Below are 16,836 nucleotides of genomic sequence, written 5' to 3'. Positions count from 1 at the left end.
CCCTCCAAAGCTTAGTGCTTTGCTCCCCCTCCAGCTACGCCACGGCTGATTAGTATAATATTAATGTCTGCTGTTATATTTTTAACTGATGTGCCAGTTCCAGTCTGGCCACTTTATTCGCAGCTCAAATGAATGATCTACTGGAGGAGTTCCTAAACTGTGGGTCGCGAACCCAGACGAGGTGGGTCGCAGGTTTGACCCTTGCTCCCAAATAGCTCCAAAGCCATTCTGGAAGCTGAATGACTTTCTGTGAGCCTCTAGAGCAGGGGTGCTCAATAGGTAGATCGCGATCTACCGGTAGATCGCGAGGCAAAATGAGTAGATCGCGGAGTGCCGACCCCCCCCTTCAGGTGCCTCTGGGAGGAAACGCTGGGAGTAAGGCCCATTGTACTCAATGGGCCTTACTCCCAGGTAAGTGTGGCTAGGATTGCAGCCTCACAGCCTAATCCTAGGCATGTCTACTCAGGAGTAAGTCCTGTTATACTCAGTGGGGCTCAAGGTACACCAACATACATTGTACACATAAATGTTATATGTTATGATGGCGCAAACATTGTAAAAAAAACTCTGGTAGATCTCCGGGCCTTGCTGGGTTTCAAAGTAGCTCTTGAGCCAAAAAAGTGTGAGCACCCCTGCCCTAGAGGGCTCCTCCAAGTTGCACCGGGCTGCAGACCCACTCTGTCAGCTTCCATGGGCCTCTGAATGACCTGCAGAAGCCTCCAGAAGCCACTTCTGGTTCTCAGAAGGCACTTCTGGTTTGCTTCCAAAAAGCAGAAGTGGCTTCCGGAGGCTTCTCAAGCCATTCCCAAGGAAGCTGATAGAGTAATCTGCAGCTTGGCATGACCCCTCCAGAGGCTACCCTGGGCTCCCTCCAGCATCACCAGGAGCATTGCAACGCACCACAGGGGACGAAGTGGGTTAAGTGAAGACTTCCAGAGGATGCAACTTTGTTAGTCTGTTGCAGCAGAAACAACAACAAGGATTCTTGCAGCAGCTTGAAGACTGAAAGTCATTTCAGCACAAGCTTTTGTGAACTATGGTCACTCCTTCAGATGTTGTGAGTGAAGAACTTCCAAAAAAAAAAAAAAGTTGCTGATCAGTTAGTGTAAGCCTTCAAAAGGAGGGACTTCCCTGCTGATCGTAGCACCAATCCTGTGCATTACACTGCACATGTGAATACACTATTTACAAGAACTATTAAATATAAACATCAGCAACCAGTACATGAATTAGCTTGGAGAACGCCACCCAGCTCCATTAAAGTCAATGGAGGTTTTGTCAATGACCTCAGTAGAAGGAGGATCATATTCAACAAAAAGTGCTTGAGACACTCCTACCCTTATAGGTTTGCATAAGGACTGTTAAACCCTTGTCTTTACACACAATATCAGATACATTATGAAAAATACTTTTTCTGCAGGCAGACCTGCCACTGTACTTACTTGATTTCCAGAGAGATTTTCACATTGACGGGTGTGTGTTTGTTAAGGGGAACAACATAACTATAATTTCCAGACCTAAAACGACAGCAACAACAATAATGTTGATACTGTCCAATTCTAGAAGCATATCAAAAAGAGTGAAAGCATTTATGAAAAGATGCCTGATACCATAATAGGCTGGTCAGCTGTGAGAACAAGTCATAGTCAGTGAAACAGGTTTGCACTGAGTACAGTAGTTTGGCCCCGAGTACAATTAAATAGTAACTGTAGCCACTAATTCAGCATTTCTCAAACTGTGGGTCAGGACCCACTTGGTGAGTCAGGGCCTGATTTCTGATGGGTCCTGCAGAGCCTCCATTGACAACACAGGTGATGGAAAGATCAGATAACTAAATGCTCTTCAAAAATCAGATAGGTTTTTGCAGTTTTGAGCTCCTGCAGTTTGCAAGGTTGTGTAAATATAGGAAGATAAATGTTTGAGCATCTTTTCTCTTTTCTTTTTTGTCCAAGTCTATCAATGACAGGCAGCGGGGACAGGTGAAGGCCGGATCACGTAATTAAGCCCCTGAAGCCTTGAAGGTATTCATTATGGTATTCATTATGAGAAATAGAACAAGGATTTTTACAAATAAATAAGTAAATACTGCAAAATAATTTTACATAAACATCCTGAAGCACAATCCTCAATTTTGCCTCAAAGAAAGGCTTTGGTGGTAGCAGCTGTAGCCCAGCACAAATTGTCAGATTTTGTGCTGCATTGCACAAACGAGACATTTTTTAAAAACACACATTGCACCCACCGACACTGTAGGTTTTTGCTACAATAGCGATGATCAATTTTCTGCTGTGTCTCCAAAATCTGCATAGAGCTGATTGTTGTATCAATCCCTAAAAAAGGAAAGAATTATTTTTGTCCAGATTCTTCCACATGCAGAGAATCTTAGTGCAATTGTCACATTTTTTTAAAACCAAAAGCTATACAAAAAGCACTACTATAAGGCAGTTGTTTCATTGCATAGTTGTTTTTTTTTTAGAACACATGGGAAATTGTTGGTTTGAGACACAGCCTGTGGAGAATCTAAGTGGTACCTGCATAGGTCAGTTTTGGACAGCTCCCAAAATCACCTTTTAAAACCTTGCTAGCTGGAGTCTCACAGTATACGTTCACAGCCCCTGGTGTGAGCTGGCAAATCGGTTCCTTTGTTGCCTGGCCAGCTAACCAGAGTTAAGGGTTCTGGGGATGATTGAGATCTTATTCCTGTGCTGGCCCTACTTCCTTGTACCTCCAAAGGTGACAGCCAGAATGCTTCACAGTTTAATCCGATTTCCTATGCCATTGTTTCTCACACTGTGGGTCATGAGCCATCCCCTGGGGGCTGGGGATAAGAATAGGCCCTCAGTTTGGCTGTACTTGTCGTAAGAGGCGACTAAACAGCCACCGGGTAGATGGGACTCGTCAGCCTGGGAAGGCAGCTCATCTGAGAGAAGGAAAACTCTGACCCCAAACCTCCACTGCCTTGTGGCTACATCCAGTTATGGAAAAGGCTTCAGGAGTCAACCTCGAGGCAAAATCCGGAGCCGGAGTCCCTGAGGCAGTTCATGGCTGAACACAGTCACGTTCTGGCAACTCCTGCGACGCCACTGGGAACAACCGTATTGGCCTCTGCCTTTCCATTGGACCATTTCAGCGACGTGGAGAGGGGGGATTTGCTGCATGGGTAACAGTCTGTCCTCCATACCTACTTTACCCAGGCTTCACACACTGGAGAGGACAATCCAACTTCGCCATACGGTGTCGGCACACAGCCACACTAGACACTGTTCCAGAACCACCATTCAGAGCGCAATACCATAGTCTTTTGAGACTGAAGGTTGCCAACAACAGGGTCATGAGCCAAATTCAGGTGGGTCCCCATTTATTTCAATGTGTACAGTGGTGCCTCGCAAGACAAAATTAATTCGTTCCGTGAGTTGTTTCATATTGCGAAAATTTTGTCTTGCAAGGCATCACTGAAAACTGAAAACAAACCAAAAAAAAAAAAAAAGCAAAAAAATTCGTCTTGCGAAGCACGGCCATAGAAAAATTCGTCTTGCGGGTCACCAAAAAAATTGCAAAACACTTTCGTCTTGCGAGTTTTTCATTGCGCGAGGCATTCGTCTTGCGAGGCACCACTGTATTTTATTTTTAATGTATTAGACTCGATATGACTGCATTTGGGGATATGTGACAGATCTGTACTTTTAACAGGCTACGATGTGAATGCTTTAAACCAGTGTTTCCCTAACATTTTAGCACCAGGACCCACTTTTTAAAATGACAATCTATCGTAACCCACTAGACATAAAAAGATATAGAAAGAAATATTTTATTTATTAATAATATTAATAAATTATTAATAAACAAACCAGGTCCTGTGCTCCCATTAGAGACCTTATTTATAGTATGAGTGTGTGTAGATATTTGCTAGTCTCTTCACTAGAAATTAGGTTCAATGTTCCCCCAAACCTTTACAGTCATTCCAGGGTACCCAGAAGGCTGAACTAGATGTGCAGCAAGATGTGCTGTTAGGGACTTCCAGGCTAGACAAAAGGCTGGATTCACAATTACTAGAAAAATATCAGAAAATGTGACATTTAATTTGAGGATATGAAGATTACCTCATACCATAGGTATTCCAGTCAATTAGAATTTAATATGTTAGATACTGGATTATGATGTTAATTCTTGTGAGATTTCATATGCTAGATATTGGAAAGACACGAAGATCCCAAAGAAAGATGAATTAAAAGAGAAAATAATGAATGTGGTGGAAATGGACAGATTTCTAGAGAGCTTGGATCAACAGTGAAACCGATATAGATTGAGTAATGAAAATTATTTTATGCTTGGTTGAAAATAAAGTTGTAGAAGTATAAGATAGGTTATTTAGATGAATATATTATACGTATGATATATTATATATGATATGATATATGATAGATAAATTATAAATGATATTAAGAGGCTAATGTACAAGAGGAACTGGATTAGGAAATATGTAATGATTTATTAGTTATAGTGATGTATGATATCTTGCACCCTCTAATACTGTGTTTATGTATTGTATGTATTGTATTATGTGTTATGTATGTTTGTTATTTTGTTTTTGAAAAAAAAAATTAATAAAAAAAAGAAACAACTCGCAACCCACAGTTTGGGAATAGGAAGTTTGGGAAAAACTGCTTTAAGCAATGATTGTCAATGGGGGGCTTACTCCTGGGTAAGTGTGTATAGGACTGCAGCCTTTGGGATGTTTGGGGAATTTTTTTAAACACATCCGCAACAGCTTGGGATAGTTAGGAGGGTTCTTCTTTATTTTAAATAAATTTTTTAACTTGCTATACATTTTTACATAAGAACATAAGAACAGCCCCACTGGATCAGGCCATAGGCCCATCTAGTCCAGCTTCCTGTATCTCACAGTGGCCCACCAAATGCCCCAGGGAGCACACCAGATAACAAGAGACCTCATCCTGGTGCCCTCCCTTGCATCTGGCATTCTGACATAACCCATTTCTAAAATCAGGAGGTTGCGCATACACATCATGGCTTGTACCCCATAATGGATTTTTCCTCCAGAAACTTGTCCAATCCCCTTTTAAAGGCGTCTAGGCTAGACGCCAGCACCACATCCTGTGGCAAGGAGTTCCACAGACCGACCACACGCTGAGTAAAGAAATATTTTCTTTTGTCTGTCCTAACCCGCCCAACACTCAATTTTAGTGGATGTCCCCTGGTTCTGGTATTATGTGAGAGTGTTAAGAGCATCTCCCTATCCACTCTGTCCATCCCCTGCATAATTTTGTATGACTCAATCATGTCCCCCCTCAAGCATCTCTTTTCTAGGCTGAAGAGGCCCAAAGGCCGTAGCCTTTCCTCATAAGGAAGGTGCCCCAGCCCCGTAATCATCTTAGTCACTCTCTTTTGCACCTTTTCCATTTCCACTATGTCTTTTTTGAGATGCGGCGACCAGAACTGGGCACAATACTCCAGGTGTGGCCTTACCATCGATTTGTACAACGGCATTATAATACTAGCCATTTTGTTCTCAATACCCTTCCTAATGATCCCAAGCATAGAATTGGCCTTCTTCACTGCCGCCGCACATTGGGTCGACACTTTCATCGACCCAATGAAAGTTGGGTCATTTTATTTTACTTGATTGATTGATTTCATTTTGTCATATGGGGGTGTTAAAAATTTCCTGCTTGATGATGTCACTTCTGGCCATGACACCACTTCTACATTCATGACATCACTTCCAGTGGGTCCCAAGAGACTGTCACACTAAAAAGTGGGTCCTAGTGCTAAAAAGTTTGAGAACCACTGGCCTGTGCACAAACTTTTTAAGGAACCTTTGATCCCAGCTTGTACCATGTTTTCAGGAGGCTGATGGTGGCTTCCTGAATCTCTTCATCCACCAAGTATAACATTCATGTGAATGGATTATGTGACATTCAAATTCATGTGAAAAGTGAATGGATGTCACTTGCTCTATGGCAGGGGTCCCAAACCTTGGTCCTGGGGCCACTTGTGGCCCTTGAGGACTTCCAATCTGGCCCTCAGGGAGCCCCCAGTCTCCAATGAGCCTCTGGCCCACCGTAGACTTGCTGGAACCACGCTGGCCTGATGCAGCTGCTCTCAGCATGATGGCCAACTGTTCGACCTCTCACATGAGCTGTGGGACGAGGGCTCCCTCCACTGCTTGCTGTTTCACATCTGTGATGTAGCAGCGGCAGCTAAGGAAAGGCTGGCCTTGCTTTGTGCAAGGCCTTTTATAGGCCTTGAGCTATTGCAAGACCTTCATTCATTCATATAAGTTCCATCTCTAATATTTTCATTTAGGTAAATTTATTCAAATTTGAAATTTAAATTAATTCTTTTTTTCCCCAACCCCTGACACAGTGTCAGAGAGATTATGTGGCCCTCATGCCAAAAAGTTTGGACATCCCTGCTCTATGGCACACCAAGCTAAGTTATTCATTTCACTTGGTGTGTCATAGAGCAAGTGAGATTCATCCACTTTTCCCTCCTCTTTTCCCAGCTGGACACATTAATATTTCCTAAGAAGATTTCTACCATTTCAGCCAGAGACTGAAACAGGAGAAGGACATGCAGGAGATGCAGCTAGGTGAATAGCAAGAGCGCAGGATGGGCTGACCCTGCGCCAGTGGCACTGGTCTCTATATAGACAACATCTGCCCTTTCTAATGAGGTATTAGATTGTCTCTGCAGACAAGCTGGGTTAAGCCACAGACTGCACTTGCACCAGGACGCATGGCTAGTTGTGGGCTCCCAAGTGCCCTGCTGAACACCCAAACAAGGCTGAAAAAGGGAAGAGAAATGGCAGGCAGGCTACCAATTTGCCACTGGCCTGCTTGAACAGCAATACTACCGGCACTTGCCATTCCTCCTCACCACTGGCTAGGGCAGCGATGTTCAATGTTTTCTTCTCATGGCGCACTGGCTTCTGTGGTCTTCTCCATGGTCTTTTCCTCTTGGGATGTCACTTCCGGCTTCCAGGAGGCTCTTCCAAGTTCTGTGGTTCTGTATTTAGGGCAACTGTCTGTAGTCACAAATTGTCTGTCCCGCTTCTTCCACTGGTGGAGGAACAGGGACAAACAACTCATTACTACAGACAGTTGTCCTAGAAACAGAGCCACAGAACGCAGAAGAGTTTTTCAGTGATTTGCTGTGTTCCAAATTCCCATGGCGGACCTTTCACGGCATACCGATGTGCCATGGCACATAGGATAAAAATTGCTGGGCTAGAGGTTTCTATGTACCACTTATACTCCTCTACCGTGGACTCTTCAGTTTCAACTTTTAAAGCCACAACTGGCCAGTGCAACCATTTAGTTTTCAAAGGATTTTATGATAAGCGGGAGGGGGGAAAACTCACAGTCATTTCCAAGGTCAGGCTTTTCAATCCAGTTTCGTTCAGGTTGTTCTCTTCTTTTGTTTCCTGAGGGAAGAATGGGTATTTATCTTCTTGTAGAAGACCTTCACAAAGTGAAACAATTATATGACAAGAGCAAAGATTTGACAGCAAAATGAGCTTCCATCGGATGTTTTCTGGTGTCCAGGATGGACTCGAAGGATGATTGTAGAGAACTACTCTAAAGACAGCTGATATGAAGGGGTCCTTTTTCACACTGTGAAGTTTATGGCAGGTTTCATAGGGACCACTTTTTTAGAGGACAGATTGCACAGGAATTGCATATTTTGTGAAAATAATCTATGTATTTGCAGGCTGATTAGCTATTGTGGGAATGAACCTGCAGATCTAGTCAATGCTAGCCCCAAATCATCATCAGTTCTGGTCCTCTGAACTCAGCCACTTGCCAGCGCAGGAAAAACCCAAGTACCACTCCTCAAACTCTCTTCAAATGTTTCAAGTCACTCAGGCAAAAGTTTCTGTTTCTGCTCTTGTTGGATTGCCTGGCTTCCTGACACAGTCAAAGTTTCCTTCATGCCACTTCTCTTTTGAATAAACAGAGCAGTATGTGCAGGAATGGAGCAAGCATCACTCCATCGGAAAGAGAAAAGGTACATGGGAGGAGGCTGTGTGCCACACAGGGGTGGGCTCCAAATAGTCTTCAACTTCTAGTTACATCTGGGAGGTGTTCTGAGGCATGGGGAGGTCACATGTGACCTTCTGAGGGCCCAGCGTGGTCTCCAGGAAAGTCATTGTGGCACTGCAACCCTGCCCCCCACCCCGGAATTTCAGTATACCGAGGGCCCACTGTAATAATTTTCACAATCATGGCTCTTCTTAAAAACGCCTCCCTAACCGCAGAAACCGCCACCAAGCGCATTCATCCTTCTCTTACACAACAGCAATTCACCAGCTCACAGTTTAACTTACTCTCCTTAACCTTCATCTTCTGATAACTTCGATTGGTTCTCAGTGGCCAGTTAAGTGGACAGCAGTATGTTGTGTCACAAGGCAAAAGATTGCAGAAATTGACTTCAGCAGCAATGGGGGCAGGCTTTGAATGTGAAGGCATTGTGCTGTATCTGGTCACTACAGGAGAAGAAATTCAGCAGCAACTCTCGCATGACTCATATTTAACAAAGTCAAGCTCTGTATCAAGACGCTCCACATTCTACCACCTGAATAACTTATATAAATTAATCCTGATTGCATAGTCATAGTTTTTCTCCTATAAATAGCATGTGTGGGGAGATGCAATTGGGGTCAGAATGGTGGCAGGGCAAAGTTCTAAAGCCCCCTTACCTACCTGCCACTCTTTTCCGCCATTTCACATGCACACACACACACACACCACACTATTTAACCATCGTCCCCACCCCAACCCCCCAAAAAGGGGGGGAACCCTTGGACCCAACTACGTGTGCCCAGTTAGGTGGGGCATTTCTGTGAAAATCTAGCAGCCTAATCCTATTTTTTAACACCCCCCTGCAATGGTGCAGTTGTGCCAAAAAACAAGAGTGCTGTATCCAGCTTGGGGGGGGGGGCTAGATTGGAAGGTTTTGGAGGGAAAAGAGGATTTATAATCCCTTACACCTCTGTAAGCCTCCTGCTCTGCAATGAATCCCCTCGGATCTGTGCCAGCTTTTTAGCTGACACAAGTCTGAGGAGAGAATGGGGGTATGGAGGCTGTCCTTGGAGGGGAAAGGATTGAGGACACACCGTCGCCAGTGGATCCAACCCGTCCCACAGCCTCCACCCCTCTTCCACCCACTCCCCGCCCACTCCCACCTCTCCTGACATCTTACCTGCCTTGGCAGGTGGCCAGTGATCTTGTGATGCATGTGCAAAGGCTCTGGCGTTCCTTCCGGCACTTTGGCCCTATGCTGCTTTGCTCACAGACCAGAGCACTTCTACGACAGTCCTAAAGCAGGTAGCACTGGTGAAACGCTTGTTCTACCAGAACTATGAGTCCCAGGATTAGGCTCCAGGAGCCTTTGATTCTGTGCCAAATGCCAAATTCCATGCATGGCATAATTGTGGTACGATGTAAGTTTCCACAGTCATATCCTATTCCTGTTGGTGTTTTTCATTTGCAAAAAAGTGGCTTGTAGCACAGTACCTGTCAGAGTGGTGGAGGGAGGGAGTGTTGTCAGACTTGTTGAATTGCTGGGAAAGGGTGATAAAAATAACATCAGCAATAGAAACATGCAGGTGTTAATCCAACCTAGCACCAACAAGGATATTTAAGGCATTTTCAAGTCTACCATCCCTGCACTAAATCTGCAGGACAATGACACATGAAAGTCAGATAGAAATGCCATGTGGCCCTGGAGGCTCAGCAATTTTCTTAATGCTCAACACTTGAAACTTGATTCTTGGCATCTTCAGCAAAAAAAAGAGAGAGAGAGAGAGAGAGAGAGAGAGAGAGAGAGAGAGAGATTCTTCATTTCTTGCATATTCTTACATGCTTTCAATATGCAGTTATCTGACCAGAGTATTTGAACAGGGAAGAATCAAAGTGCAAATGAATAGAGAGACCATCTACTTGCCTGTGCTCAGGATGGACAACTTCTTGCTCTGGGATGCTAAATACATACAGGGTGGATATTGTCATAACACTGCAAAGAGACAGGCATTTCACAGATTGGTATCTATCATTATTGTATACAGTGATAGCAGTATATCAGCAGTATATCAGAGAGTGTAGCAGTTAAAAGTTCCACTCAGTGGCATTGCTAAGGGGTGCCGTCTGCACTGGCTGATACCACTACTGACTAAAATCTTTAAAATCTTGTTATTTTAGAATAATACCATCATGGAATATATCATTTGATGCGTGATTTCACGCAGAATGCTATTAAACAAACCATGTCGAAATATCGCTATTCTATCAAATGTTATAGCAAAAAAAAAAAGCAGTGGGGTCAGGGCAATGGTGTATCACTGTGCCCACTGCCCAGGTTATTGCCCGGCCCACTGCACGGGGGGAGGTCCATCACGGGGGTGACGCGTGGCCTCCCGCACTGGGTAACACAAGACTTAGTGACTCCACTGGTCCCACTAACTTTTCAGATGCATGAAAGAAAGTCCTTTATAGCAGCATGTTCTGAAGGCTGGAAAAATTCACTCCACACTATAAGTAGTAATCGTAGGTTGTTTCAGGTTTTCCACGAATGGGTCAATGAATGAACCTAACAGTTAATCAATAGACTTGTCTTACCAGAGTGCCATCACAGCAACCAGTGCAATTACAGTTATTTGAAAAATCCTGGTACTGGACCATGCCTGGTTTTTCTTCGGAAAACTCACCTAAGGGGGGGGGAAGGCAGGAATATGGCAATTCAGGGATGGCTGCATGAAAGGGGCACCACTCATTTCTAGAACCCCTCACAACCCTTTCCTGCATATACAGAGTTGCATCAGTATTAAGGTACTGATATGGATTTAACTCTTGGAAGGACAGAAAGTCTAAAAGGACAGGAAGGCTCATTACAGAACCATTGCAAAGTCATTGTGCCTGTTTCCACATAGCATGTGGCTATAAGGGGGGGGGAGATTCTTACATTTTCCCAGGATCCACACTGTGGATCCAATTTGTATAGGATTCTTTTGTTACCCAGACACCATGGAATCCCAGAGAGGGCTGCATGGATGGAATTTGGGCATGCTTCTACTATGCCTGAAGAGGATGCTGAATGGATGTGCCTGGGCCCTCGGGGGAGCCGCATTGCTCTTTCACCTGCAGCACTCAATTCAACTGTTTGAGCAATCTGGATCATTTTACTACCTTAGGTTCCAATCCTATCAAACTGTCCAGAGCCGATGCAGCCCCAAGGTAAGGGAACAAACATTCCATTGCTTTGAGGAGGCCTCCATGACTGCCTGGCCACTGCAGAAAGCAATGAACACCCATTGGCACAGATGCATCAGTGCTGGACAGTTGGATGGAATTGGGCCCTTAGTTCTTAAATCAGGCTAGCTCAACTGGCATGGGACACCTATAATATTCAACATTTTTTTCTCACAGCACATTGACCTCTGTGGTCCCTGCCTCTTGTGATGTAACTTCTGGCTTCTGGGAGATTTGTCCAGGTTCTGAGACTCTGCTTCTAGGGCAACTATCTAGTAATGAATTGTCTGTTCCTAGAGTTGCCCTAGAAACAGAGCTGCAGAACCTAGAACAGTTTTTCAGATATTTTTAACACTGTGCCCCAAACTCTCAATGACACACCTGTGGACCTTTCACAGTACACCAATGTGAAACACTGGTTGAAAATTGCTGATCTAGTCTCTCTCTGAGAAACACACAATCAACATTCTTAATTCTACTCACCTTCCTGGGTTTTATAGGAACTGATTTTCTTGATGGTAAACAAGAGGTTGCTTGACTACATCTCCTGGAATAAAATATGCTTTGTTTTCTCAATTCATTATTGTAAGTAATGAAAAATAAATATTACAGACAGGATGGGGGAGGGGACTCATTTACAGTTACCATGAACTTGCCAAGATGAATGCTATCTTCATTTTAAAAAATTGCTTAGAATTATTTCTTCCAGTTTCTTCTCCAAAAGTTGTGGTGGACAATTGCTTAAAAATGATGTCCCACTAAAAACTATGTTAGAAGAACATGGCGTCTCCAGAAATTATTTGTACTGAAGTGCCATTAGGACCATGGAGATAATTATTTAGATAAATTCACTACATTCTTAAAGTATGATGATGACATCCTTCACAGCTCTAAATAATAATAATAGAGTTATACAAAACCAAGCCTATAATTACCAGAAACTTGAACTAATTCAACCATACCTTTCTGTACTCAGGTTTTTGTTGTTTTTTTAATTATGTGTGTCTTATACGAGTACATGCCCTGGTGAGAAATGAAGATACCTCACGGGGTTCTTTTCACTGGTTGTAGAAGACCTTAAGCTGTTGATTCGTTTCAGCCGAGCCAGTTTTTTATTCCATGCTTCCAACTCGTCTATCCTGACTTCAAGATTGTTTGTTAATTTGCAGAGCTGTTTCACTGCACCCACATTTTCCATAAAAATTTGGTCCTAGAAAACAACAGAGCAGTTCGTCACTCACCAAGATGTGAAATCCCGCAAAGCCCCAGAGAAGAACTTTACACATCCCAGAGTAATTTCTACATTATCTTGTGTTTGCTTAAACAGCAGATCCTTCTCCCTTCCCCCAAAATAGAATATCAGAAGCCGTTTGTAAGACGTTTCATTTTCAGAAAAGATGTGCCTGGAAGCATCGGGGTATGCTGTTCAGGAAACACAAGTCCAAAACCTTTTTATATACATGAAACTAATTGCATAGGTTGTTGGATATTGGCCTTGGCAAGTAGCTCATTAATTTTACCCCAAAGAGAGCTTGAGTGCCTATAACATGAACACAGGTTACTTCAAAGTAAACAGAGGGCCATTTTGGACCATAAAATTCCCTCCTAAATAGTTGGATCACTGGTTAAAAATAAATAAATTATGTTCCATCTGCAGGAAATTGCCAGTGAGAGATTGTGCAAGAGACTCAGCAATAAAGTACAGGGGTTCATGCACCATCACGCTAAAACATTTGTTTTGAATTAATGTTGTGCCTGAACACTAAATATATCATGACAGGCATCTGAGGTTTCTAAATGTTTTCCTCTGCAAACTGTTTCCCAAAGACAACTCCAGAATTCCCCAACACACAGTACATTCTGTGCCTATCAGATGGTGCAAACAGGCTCAGCTGAACCATTCATCTTGCAACTCCAACACAGCTTCCCAAGGGAGGAAAAGACAGATGGAAGTGGAGTGTCCCTTATGCTATTTCTGAAACGAGCGCTAGAGAAGTCTGCTGAGCAAAGGGATAAATGGCACTGAAGAGACAATACCAGTCCCAGGCCTTCTTGCCGGCCTGCTACGAGCTTGCCTTGCTTCCTACCGCTGAACTGGGTTAAGTCATTCAACCCTGCAAAAGGATTGCCCCATATTTGCACACATGGAAGAGTGGCCAGTGGACAATATGAACATGCAAGCTACATGGTTGCTTAGCTTACAGCTAAGTGTGTAAGTAAGTAAGAAGACTCTTGATGCATCCGACCCACAATCGAGTCCAGCATCCCATGCATATAAGGCATAGCTAGAGGGAGTGCAAAGCACTGTGCAAGCAGCCCCTCCCCTTCGGAGTCAGGCGTACACCTCCGTTTTGCTTCCCCTGCCCAGAATGGCTCTGAAGGGGAAGGGGAGGGGCTGCTTGCATGTCCTGTTCAGGCACCTGCAAGTCTTAGTGCTTTGCACCCCCGCTAGCTACGCCACTGCACATGTGATCGTGATCAAAACCACACTTTGGTTTGCTTCCAACTTAAAACAACCATTCTTAAAACAAAAGCAAGCAAAAACCCTTTACCTTATCAACCATGAGGAAGTTACGAACTTTTCCTCCGTTTTGACATGTAAAGTCTCCTACATCTTTTACGGCTCGCGGGAGAAGTTCTTGCACTTCCTGGGCAATTACTCCTGTGTACAGATATAAGGAAATGGGTACAACCAGAAGCAGAAAAAATACCCGCAGAAGATGACTTCTGTAATCTCTGTCTCATCGGTTGGGAGTGTTTGTGTTCCTCACAGGGCAGGGGTGCTTTTCAAAGGACTCTGGTGGGGAGGCTCTGCCTCATCTGCCTCCCTACCCACCACATGTCCCTGGTCTGAAGACAAAGGCATGGTCAGGGTATTCCTGTGAGGAAGAGGTCGGGACAGATTCAGAGCTTGAAAAACTAGAACAGCTGATGGCTTGACGGAGTACCTGTTTCATGGATCTGGTTAATTCCCATAACAGATGCGAACTCAGGCTTGTAGTCATATTCAACCAGCCTCATTTGTGCTATTCTTCTCAGCTGCTCATTTGCATCCACCTAATTGATCAAAGATACATTAAAATATTAGAATTGAGTCTTGTTAAAGGCTGCAACACACACGTACTTCAGAAGTTTGACATGGCTGCAGTTCATTGGCTTGTTAGAGTTTGTTTCCCAGACCAATCATCCATCAGGGCAGCACCAGCAACCTGTACTGCCCTGGTATATAAGGCACATTATAGTCGCCAGGCAACAAGAGGCACTAGTGAGCCTCCCACTGGTGGAACAAAGAGGAGGAGAGCTGGGCTGTAACTATCCCTCCGAGTGGCAGGAAGGTGTTTCAGGGTGGGGGGGAGGGTGAGGACTACACAGGGAGGGGCAAAATGAGGTGGGGATGGCAGGCCAGGGGGTGGTTTAGGCACAGGAGGAGGGCAGGAACGTCAGCAGAGGCTGCAGCCAAATCCTATCCCTCCTCCTGGGCCTCTGAGTCCAGCACAGACTCCTCAGTTCTGTGCCAGCTAAATAGCTGGTGCAGCTCCAAGTAGACCAATTGGAGCCTTCAGGTTCTACATGGGATAAGGGAAATGATGTTCTCTTACCCCAAGGACACCTCTGGCTGCCCCTCCGGCCCCACAGGATACAGCAGTGCCAGGCAAGTGTAGGACTGTGCTCTTATTGTTAACCAACTATAATTTATGCTTTTATCCTTATTCTTTTGCATTTTGGGAGGGCAGATGTAGGGTTTTAAGAATAGCCACTGCAGGTTTTTCACCCACTGGGTAAGCCCATCTTCCTAACTTGCAAAGCACCGGCATCCTAACTTGCAAAATGCCGGTATCAGACAACCATAGGGTAGGCAAGGGGTGTCAAATTCATTTCGTACAGTGGGCCAAATAGCATTCATGACAGAAGGGAAAATATGCAAAATGTGATAATATTTCAAGATATGGGAAACCCAATTATCACACAGGTCGCCCTTTCAGCTGTGCCACCTCAGCACTGCTCAGCAGCTGAGAGCTTGAGGGCCAGATGAAAAGCTTCAGCAGGCCGCATCCAGCTCCCAGACCTCGACACCCCTGTGGTAGGCATTCCTTTTAAATAGATTTTTTTTATACAAAGAGAAACATTTTAAAAAAATTTTTCCCCAGTGAGCTTGTAATGTTGTACTCTTGTAACCATCCACCTGACACCTTGCTAGTCTCATCCACCCACAAAACCTAAAATGTGGCTATCTCACAAAGTAAGAATGCAGTAATGTCAGAATTTACACGCGCCCTTCTCATCATGGCCATTTACATGATCTGGTGTAAACCGAACACACCTGAACTCCTCCCATAGGACTCACCTCTTGGATATTCTGTTTGACTCGGCTGTCAGATGGATGCATGACCAAGCCCATGACTTTCATATTTCCACAGACAACCAGAGCTTCATCTGGTGTCTCCGTGTTAATGCCTACTCGACCATGACAGATGGTGGCTTCTGGAACAAGTCCTCGGTGCCAGAGCATATCACTGTCATTCTCAAACTGCCCAGGGTTGGAAGCCTGAAAGCATTGTAAAGTTAGAAGAATACAAATGAGTAGACCTGTTTTCCAATGGAGTCATGTGTCATTTAAACATTCATTTCCTACAGGTAAATTTAATGGTAAATTTTAAACTGAATGAAATTAGCTATGTGCAGGGCTGGCCCATAGATAGCATGAACAATGGAGCTTGTGTCGAGCAGTGGATTGCCAGGAGTGGCAAACAGGCTCAGGATGACTTTAACCCCAGTTCGCTGCCACCACCTTCCTCCAACCCACTGTGGATGGAGCAGGAAGCAGATCAGGAGGCAACCATCAAGTCAACTCCCTTGCCTGTCTCCTTCCTGGTGTGATCCCTTTAAATAAAACAGGAAGTGTGGAATGCACTGGGATTGCGCCTAGCACAACCCACACTTTCTGTTTTATTCAAAGGGACCATGTGAAGAAGTTGGTAGGGAAACTGACTGTTGCATTCTGTGTTTATGTAAGTGGTGTTGCAACTATCACCACCATTCTGCTTGGAGTTAAGGGGCTGGGTAAGGCAGTGGTAGGCTTAAGAGCTGTTAGAGCCTCTGTTGCTCTGTGGGCACATGGGCTCCTTGCACTGCCACAAAGTGCTGAATTGGGCCCGTGATGTTTGTCAGTTTGTAACGTGTGCTCATTGGAAGAGGGACTTCTCTTTTACGTATAGAAATGAAGTAATACAATTTTAAGTAGGGGCAAACTTAACAGATTTTTAATTTAGGTCAAAGTAGTTTGGGAAAATTTGAAATCTCAACCATTAATCTTGAAATCTACCACCTTTGTTTGAACGAAGGCCTTGGTTATAACAGGAGAATATACATAGCTTACCAAGTTTTTAAATCTTGTAATCCCAAGATCTTTTCCTCCTTTACCCACCCTGTGTGCCCTGCGGTACACTGGGGATGTTCCAAGCTTTTAAAGCAACCCTGCTACCATAGGAATTCTGCTTATAGTAGAAGGTTTTCCAGCGAGGTTTTAACACTTTTCTAAATCACCTTTTCATTATAGCAATTTATT

General features: G+C 44.1%; 1 protein-coding gene across 1 annotated transcript in view; it reads right to left on the bottom strand.

Moving 5' to 3' along the window:
- MYRFL (myelin regulatory factor like) overlaps window positions 1–16,836 on the bottom strand; it is a 75,919-nt gene that overhangs the window by 3,919 nt on the left and 55,164 nt on the right. The window contains exons 11-22 of the mRNA XM_066634527.1: window positions 15,616–15,816; window positions 14,219–14,327; window positions 13,823–13,932; window positions 12,314–12,480; window positions 11,754–11,817; window positions 10,641–10,729; window positions 9,970–10,038; window positions 9,540–9,586; window positions 8,351–8,509; window positions 7,385–7,447; window positions 2,243–2,330; window positions 1,443–1,517 (exon numbers count right to left, since the gene is read on the bottom strand). Coding sequence (XP_066490624.1) covers window positions 1,443–1,517; window positions 2,243–2,330; window positions 7,385–7,447; window positions 8,351–8,509; window positions 9,540–9,586; window positions 9,970–10,038; window positions 10,641–10,729; window positions 11,754–11,817; window positions 12,314–12,480; window positions 13,823–13,932; window positions 14,219–14,327; window positions 15,616–15,816 — 1,241 coding nt within the window. The remainder of the gene's footprint in view (window positions 1–1,442; window positions 1,518–2,242; window positions 2,331–7,384; window positions 7,448–8,350; window positions 8,510–9,539; window positions 9,587–9,969; window positions 10,039–10,640; window positions 10,730–11,753; window positions 11,818–12,313; window positions 12,481–13,822; window positions 13,933–14,218; window positions 14,328–15,615; window positions 15,817–16,836) is intronic.

Source organism: Tiliqua scincoides, chromosome 7 (assembly GCF_035046505.1).
Source record: "Tiliqua scincoides isolate rTilSci1 chromosome 7, rTilSci1.hap2, whole genome shotgun sequence".
Classification (NCBI taxonomy): domain Eukaryota; kingdom Metazoa; phylum Chordata; class Lepidosauria; order Squamata; family Scincidae; genus Tiliqua; species Tiliqua scincoides.
The sequence above is the reverse complement of the archived record's forward strand: the minus strand, read 5'-3'. Positions and strand labels throughout refer to the sequence as shown.